Source organism: Triturus cristatus, chromosome 1_2 (assembly GCF_964204655.1).
Source record: "Triturus cristatus chromosome 1_2, aTriCri1.1, whole genome shotgun sequence".
NCBI lineage: Eukaryota > Metazoa > Chordata > Amphibia > Caudata > Salamandridae > Triturus > Triturus cristatus.
In genome coordinates, this window is record NC_140580.1 from 1151994516 (window position 1) to 1152002724 (window position 8209).

At 44.2% G+C, this 8209-nt stretch overlaps 1 protein-coding gene across 3 annotated transcripts in view; it reads left to right on the plus strand.

Annotated features, from left to right (window-relative positions):
* Positions 1-7549, plus strand: part of RAPGEF1 (Rap guanine nucleotide exchange factor 1) — a 703893-nt gene extending 696344 nt beyond the window's left edge. For all 3 annotated transcript variants that reach the window (XM_085613927.1, XM_085613929.1, XM_085613930.1), the window contains one exon: positions 4100-7549. In XM_085613927.1, coding sequence (XP_085470053.1) covers positions 4100-4250 — 151 coding nt within the window. In that variant the 3' untranslated portion in view covers positions 4251-7549. The remainder of the gene's footprint in view (positions 1-4099) is intronic.
* The last annotated feature ends 660 nt before the right edge of the window (positions 7550-8209 follow it).

The window sequence follows — 8209 nt, forward strand, 5'->3', positions numbered from 1 at the left end:
CAATTTAATGCTGGAAAGACCGAGGTCCTTTATTTTTCAATCAGGAAGGTTCCTTCGGTGCTACCTGTAAACTTTTGGCCTTCAGATCTACCCACCGTTCTACGACCAGTGGAGAAGGTTCGGAACCTGGGCGTTATGTTTAATAACAAGTTAACGTTGGAAGCTCAGGTTAACCAAATAGTGGGAAGCTGTTTCGCTATTATATGAACTTTGCGAAAGATCTTTCCGTTAATGCCTTCCCAGGCACGAGCGCTAGTAGTACAAAGTACCATACTAAGCAGATTAGATTATTGTAATGCGCTGCTACTTGGGTCCCCGAAATACCTTTTAGATAGACTGCAGCGGATTCAGTCAACAGCGGCCAAACTAGTACTATGCTGGCCTAGAGATGCATCATCTTCACTGGCTATGGCAGAGCTGCATTGGCTCCCAATTAGACAGGGAATCCAGTTTAAATCTCTCTGTTTGGTGTTCAAGGCCCTGCATGAGATCGGGCCCGTCTCCATGCAGAGAAAGTTTGAATGGTACACTCCAGGGAGATGCCTGCGCTCTGCATCAGCCAGATTGGTGAAAATACCTAGAGTTAAGAAAGTTAGATGAGGCGGTAGAGCCTTCGGTGTATCAGCTGCCAGACTATGGAACGCGCTTCCGTTGGAACTGACACAAGTCAGGGATCTTTTCCTTTTCAGGAAGAGATTAAAAACCTGGCTATTTCCCAGTATCCAAGATGTTGTCTGCTCCTAGGTGGTTTACCCACACTATGTGCACTCGTGTTTGTTTAGCACCAGGATGCCTGCAAGGTGATAGTGCGCTCTATAAGTGTTATAAAATAAATAAAAATAAATAAATGAGGTAGTGTGATTACAATGTATCTGCATTTGTTGGCCAATGAAGAGCTGGGGCTGGCAGGGCAAAGGTGAGAAGGCCCGGACTTGCCCAACAGGAGTCAGGCTGCAACTGAAGAAGATTGAGGGTTCTCTCTCAGTCTAGAGTCTCGCTATCATTGCATGCTGTAGAACGGTGGCTGCCATCTTGTAGCTTTTGTGATTACATTCGTCATTTCCACGTCTGTCAAATAACAGCTTGTTTCTAGACTGAGAAAACTGTTCACAATATTGCTGTCCTTATCTAGAAATAAGACCTGCTTGCAATGACCAAGGTTTCTCTGCCGACATGTGCAGATGCCCAACATTGTGTTTGAGGAGGTCTGTAGCGCGAGTACATGAATACTTTCCATTGGGTTTGTGCATTGTACCCCTGGCCAGTCACTCAAAGGTATGCATAATTGCATTTGAAAGTCACAAACTAGTTGCTTGCAGGTTTATTGGTGCCGGTTATTATGCTACTTAGCAGAGCAGATTTGTGGAAGAGAGCATGGCTAGTAGCCAGCCAAGGGCAATCCAGCAGGGAGCTCCACAGCATATGCCCTAAGACCGCAAAATTTGTCTTCGTTTGCATTTAAGTATAGTCCAGGGAAGAGGACGTTTTGTGCTTGGCTGCATAATGTACGCGTAGGGGTGTCTGCGTGATGTGACTGCAAAATATTTTGGGGCAAGGTTGTACATGTATATAAACATCCAGTTGACTCTTCCGTTACTGGCAGCCTGTGAAGGGTACGTCTGGTTGGAGTAATGTGTTCTTTATCTGGAATATCTGTTTTCAGTTTGATGCTTGCATTCTGGGACGTTTGCAGTCTACTGATCTGGTTTGCAGGATGAACCACATCCGCGAAGTTAGTCGTCCAGCCTAATTCTACTGGCAAAATCCACTACCAGGGCTTTGTGTGCAGGGGAGAGAAATTGAAAGATTGTTCTCTATGTGGTGGATTATTGAAAAACGCCTCTAACTACTTTGCCAGCCTGAGTGTTGAGTATTATGTTTGCATTAAGAGCAAACCCTAAGTTGTTGACCTTAAAGGCAAGTGTAAGGCTTTGGCCTAGGATAGCAGCGGTGTAGCACTTGTTGCCTTTAGACCGCAAAAGGTATGAGGCTTAATTTGTCATTGTTGGGTTTAAGGAAGCTTTCTCCCATACAGCTATTACTTTCTTTAAAATGTTCTGTAGATAATACACTCTGGCATTGTTGCTTGCAATAATGTAGGCTTGTTTTTCATCAGCGTATATTTGCACCCCCATTTGAGTGCTGTCAAAGATTGAGAATTGAGGGGCCATGCAGACTTGAAAGAGGATTGATGAGAGAGGGTGAGCCCTGTGGTGCAGCAAAACAAGGCGAGGCTTCTTCTGAGAGAAAATGTTTTATTGCATGCATTTGTGAACAGTGTGGAGTAAATTAGAAAAAGCATTTGGAATGGGATTATCAGCGTGAGCACCCATATCTAGTCCATCTAGAAGTATTGATTGATCAACAGTATGGAATGCTACTGAGAAGGAAGTGAGACATTTTATCCCCAAAACTAAGGGTGTCGCCCCAGGTCCTGACCAAGAAACTTTTGTTGCTGTTCTGGTCTGAAGCCACATTATAGGGGGAATAAATGTGCACCATTGTAGCAGACCGTGCAACTTTGAAAGGTGAAAGAGACGCATTGGGGGAAACTCCTCCTCTCCCATCATATGGTCTGCACAGGTAAGGTTACCTCGTCCTTTGAGTAAGTTTACCTTGTCCTGCAGGCAGAAAATACACATTTGTTTCTGAAAGGGTTATAGTAAATGTTTACAATACTTGCGTCTTGAAAGAGTATAGACGGTGACATGGTTTTGATACTAAAGATGGATGTTGTTGGAGGAGCTTATGGTCTCCTCTAACAAACACCAAGTAGATGCATGAGATGTGGCTTACTTAAGGAGTATGTTAGGTCTGAAGGGTGCAGCATGATGGGAGTTTGTGGTGAGCACAATAGTGGTTTTGTGAGGAGCATAGAAAGGTTTTGTTTTTTCAGTTGCGCATGGAAGGTGTGGTATAGGGAACATGAAAAGCACTGCTTGTGAAGGCTTGGACGAGTCACTACTACACCAACTAGTGCTGCTAATGGACTGGTCGGATCATGAGTACATTAAAGTACCATAAATACTTGGGTCACTCCATCGCCCTTCTCACAAACTTCTTAATTTCTTAGGACCTTGCTCTTTCATGTTTGTTACAGACGCAAAGAGTAAAAGAATCTGTACTGTGAAATTAAACACACCAAAAAGCAATTGGTAACTCTTGCCAAAATGTATTAGTATCATTTTCATGTAAGCAAATTTGAAAATGGTGTGTTGAAACACTTAGAAATTATACCTTACCTCTAATGTCCTATAGTGTGGAAAAAATACATGCTATAAATAGCTCCGTTCTGCTGGTAGAAGGAAAAGATAGTTCCCTTTTTCTTGTTTAAACTGTGGGTGTAAATATGCTCTGTGACCTGCCTGTTGCACTGTCTGTTGGTTCTGGCAGCAAACTTTGTGATGTCAGAACTCAACTGTAGTTACTCATTGCAGTCAAGGAGCTATATTATTTCATTGTTACAGACCACTAGATGTGTCACAACTTACCTGTAATATGGAAATTAGAGGTTTATTTGTATACAGGAAGTGCAGTCGCCTATGCAATATAAAAAGATTTACTTCTAATGATTGTATCTAGAAATATGTACAACCCCACAACATTAAATTTGCACGCAGTTTAATATTTTCGTTTTTTTGCCATTTTTTCACATCCACTGAGCCCTGTACCAAATCACTACTGATTCTGTCTCTCTTCTGAAACTTTGATGCTATTAGCTACCAGTACATTTTGCAAAATCACCGATTCTGTTATTACTGTGTCCACTGTCAAGTAACTGTCTTAATTTTTGAATGTATATTAATTGGGAAAAACTGCCTCTCAAACTCAATGTTTGTCCATTGTTATTTGTAACTGAGCTGCGAGAGGGGCATGGTTGAGGCAGCCCGAGAAGCATTGGAGGGAATTGGGGAGGAGCGTGCAGATACTGAGTGGTTATGGGAGAGGTGTCTGGAGGAGCATGTGGAAGTTTATCTAGATGATGTTAGGAGTTAAGAAAAGCATGGCTGTAGGTAGTATTGCAGCACTGGATGAAAAGTTCTGTCTTCATCTGCTAAACATAGTGCCTTGTTATCTTACTCTGGTCCTGTCTTTTCAGGCACTACGACCTCAAACGCAATGAAGAAATAATCTCCTTCTTTAATGACTTTAGTGATCACCTCGCCGAAGAGGCCCTGTGGGAACTGTCTCTAAAAATTAAACCCCGCAACATAACGAGGAGGAAGACAGAGAGAGAGGAGAAGACTTAAGAAGAGGCAGGAAGGGGGGTGCCCACTCCCCAGACGGCAGCTATTGGACAGCAGGAGGTGGCTGTTTGCACGTGTTACTTGAGCCCTCCTTCCTGCGACAGAGGGAGGGAGCACAAGAGAGTGGCGGGGGTTTGGCAACCCTCTGTGAACGCTGCTTTCTTCAGAGGCACAGAGCCACGCAAGGGCGGGGGAGGCCCTGAGCCTGGAGAGCTTCCTCTTTACCCCTTCCCACCATCCTCATCTTCACCAGATCTGAACGCTTCCCAAGTGCCATAAAAATGAACCCTGTCAAGTTATAAGGAGACAGATTCTCCAAAGTCGCTCAGCTGGTGGCAGATGTGCTGCCCCAACCATTGTTTTTGTTGTATTTTGTTTTTGTATACATTTGCTTTTGTTACAATTGTACCTTATGCCCCAAGAAAACAGATGGAACATGGACTGCTTCATGGGTTCCTCACACCGTGACAGGGATCTAGGAGGACGTCAGACTTGCTGATGCAGCCCCTGTCTGTCTTCCATGGAAAGAGGACACCGTTGGTTTCCTTCAATGGTTCAGTTGAAAAACTGGTGGAGCTAAAGCTTGAGACGGTAGAGAAGAGCCGCCATCTCCTTTTGATAACAGAGCAGCGGTAATCTCATAATGGACTGGTTCCTCTCTTCAAAGACTTGACATGGGGAGGAATAAAAAAAAAAGGACTCAAATGTCCCCCCCGCCCCACCCCCACCTCAATGCCTGCAGTGGACCTAATGTTCTCAACATAGGAGAGATGTTTCCTTGGAGGGAGTGTTGGCCTTTTATTGTTTACAACCCTTCCCCTTCTGGCCTTCTCCATCCTGTAGTTTTAAATTGAAGCGCCTGTTCAGGCTCTTGCATTCATGGACAGGTGGCATTGGCTGCTTAGTCAAGCACCGAAGCTAGCGCCTTGCACACCGCATCCTTTATAGAATGTCCGTTCTGTACATATGTGTTTCGATGGACAGTGATGATGTTGGTTTTATATTTTATTTTCATGCATGACTGAATTGCAAAGATTATTCTTGTAATTAATTATGTGAAAGGACTAAGGCCTGCAAAAGTTAGGAATCTTGGTGGTGGTGGTGAGGCTTGGAAGTAGGTCCTGGAGGCCTTCGACATCAGTACCATGGCATTGGGCAGCTCCAGAAAAGAGCAAAAGATGGTGAATGTCTCAGTAGCACGAGAGTGGTGACAGTCCTGGCTGCTGTCAGTTAGTTGTGTCTGCCTTCGACTTCAGAATGAATGTCTTTAAGGTAGTTTGGATCATTCCACGCAAGCAGCTCGATTGTTGGCAGCCTGTGGACCCAGCTCTACTGCTCATTCGCCGTGTTATAAGTGTATTGTTGTCTTACATAGTAGATGGTTTTTATGTCATAAATTTCAAGCTCCCTCCTATGCACATTTCTCCTCCTCCTCTCAGAGGGAAATTCTACCTTTTTGTAAAATACAGTTTCTTTGCTCTGTTAAAAAAAGCTTGCTCTCTGACCCATTAAACAGCGCTCCTTTTTAAGAGGATTTGCCAGAATATTAAGGAAGCTGTGGTGCAGCCCGCCCAACATAATATTTCAGTTGTTTAATATTGCTCAGTTAGTGAAATTAGACTATACTTATGTTGAGAAACATGGAGGCGCATTGCCTGATTTTTCCGGCTTGCTGTATTGCAACTTGCTTAGCATTCTGCCAGTCCTCAAAAAAGGGCACATCAGTGATTGGTTACAAAACAGAGATGAACAAAGGCACGTCACTGGAAGCAGTGCCAGCTGGGAATAAAACACGAAGTGGTCATCTTTGCTGACCTGATCTCGCAGTCACCTGCTGTCCCTCTCCCTCACAAGGGGGAGGCGGCCTGAGCTGGATGGTCTCATTTCAGTTATGGCCTTCACTCTAGGTATAGCACCCGGTATACTTTGTTTTTAACTATATTAATGCAGCTTATGTGAGACACAAAGTTTACCGGTGTCCAACAAAGCTACCTCTGCTTCACAATGTGAGAGACAAACATGATATGGTTACTAACCTAAGGTTTGGGTGATGTTGCGAATCCAATGTCTTGCACATAATGTCTACCCCGATAATAAATGGACAGTCCTTGCATGGTACACTTACCATTGTACTATGTTGCCATGCCCTGGAAGGCTTTACGATGCCAAAGTGCTCCATTTTACCACTTGACATCCCATTATCTCCACCTCTGCAGGTGTTATTGGGCCTGCCGTTATATATGGCCTTTTTGAGGACCCACTTAGACCTCGCTCTACCTTAATAGACAGCATAAACATGCCATCTGTCAGAATATTCAGCCCAGAGGCTGTGCTCTGGCTTTTGTTTACCAAAGTGTTGTCCATGTGAGACAGATTTCATTTTTGACTAGTCTTCTGTCTCGTAATAGTCTGGTATAAGCAAGCGCATCTCTGTGCTTTGAATATGTGTGTCAAATTATGCCCCATGTCTCTAGAGCTTCTCCTCGCTCATGTTTGAATTTGTTGTGAAGTTGCCTATTTTATAGCAGTATTATTTGATTTACAACGTTGTCCTGTCATTTCAGTATTTCATTTCACCGTCTTGTGCCTGTGTCTTTGTGCCTGTTTAAGGTTCAATACTCTCATTAGTCCTTCCATATTCTCTCCTCTGATGCCACCGTTGTGAGTCCTGTGGCTGTCTGGGCAGCAGGCACTGTAGGATGGAATTAGCCAGCCTCGTTTAGTCTGTGTAACATGGCTTTACCCTCTGGGCAGAAGCAGAATCCTAGTCTGTGCAGAACCTCACTCGGTAGGTGGTCTCAATCATTTGAGATTTCTGGCTGGTGTCCTTTGGGAAATTAGCACCTATAGGCTGTGTGGGAAGATCTGGCTCCTGCAATGTCCCTTGGGCCACAACACCCCGGCTGATACAACGACTATTTCATTTGCCTCCCCAGAAGCGTGTCTCTCAACACCTTGTAAGAGAGCTGTCCTGTAATATAGCCACCAGCAAAAGATGTCCTCAGTGGCCATGCAGGCTGGAAAGAGATAAGTCAGTAGCAGGGCTCTGGGATTTTTATATGGAGTAGATACACACTCCACTCTGGACTTTTCAGGAGAGCCCCCATTTCACCTTACCTTTTATCTGCTGCCACTTACCACCTCAGGCAACTAACTCATATTTTCAGCATTTCAAAATTGTAATTTTTATAATAAATAAGAAAAATAATTTTAAAAAAAGTCATGCAAATAGAAGGCCAACAATCATGTTTACAATGCATGCTGCGGGTCTGTGTATTAAAGTGACAATCGAGCCCAGACTACTAAATGTGTGTTCTTGTATTTATGCTTGTTGTTTTCTTTCAAACACATTTCCTGGAGTCTACCTCCTGAGCCTACACATTACAAAGACTCCTACCTTAAAAACCGCACACTGACCATTTTAGGGTCTTGGAAAGTGTTATCCATAAAAGGAGTAATTCTCAACCACTTCGACTTAGACCAGCTTTCATGTCCAATATCTGTTAAAATTAAACACACTTGGGACACGTTTTCATCTTTTAATCAGAGTTTGCCTACTTTGCGTTCTTGAAAATAAGTGTTCGAGGCATATGAGCTGCAGATTACACACTTGTGCATAGATGGCCATCTGGTGTTGGGCCCGGATGTTTGCAGTCTGTTTTTCCTCTTGGAAAGTCTTTGGAAGTCACGAGGTCGGTGATTCTTCCTTTGGATCGTATTGCGCATGGGCTTCGGCTCCATCCTCAGATTGTTTTTTCCGCCATCGGGCTCGGATGTAATCTTCGCGCTCCGGTTCCGAACAGCTTCCAGTTCGACGATCTACGCGCAATCCTCACCCCAAACCGCGTAATTGTTTCGATCGCGATCTCCCCCACTCGACGCGCCTTCTCATCGGCACAGCCCTTCGGTTCAGGTTGTCGACGGCGGCCCTCAGGCCTCTCCAAGCTCCGGTCCTGGCTAAT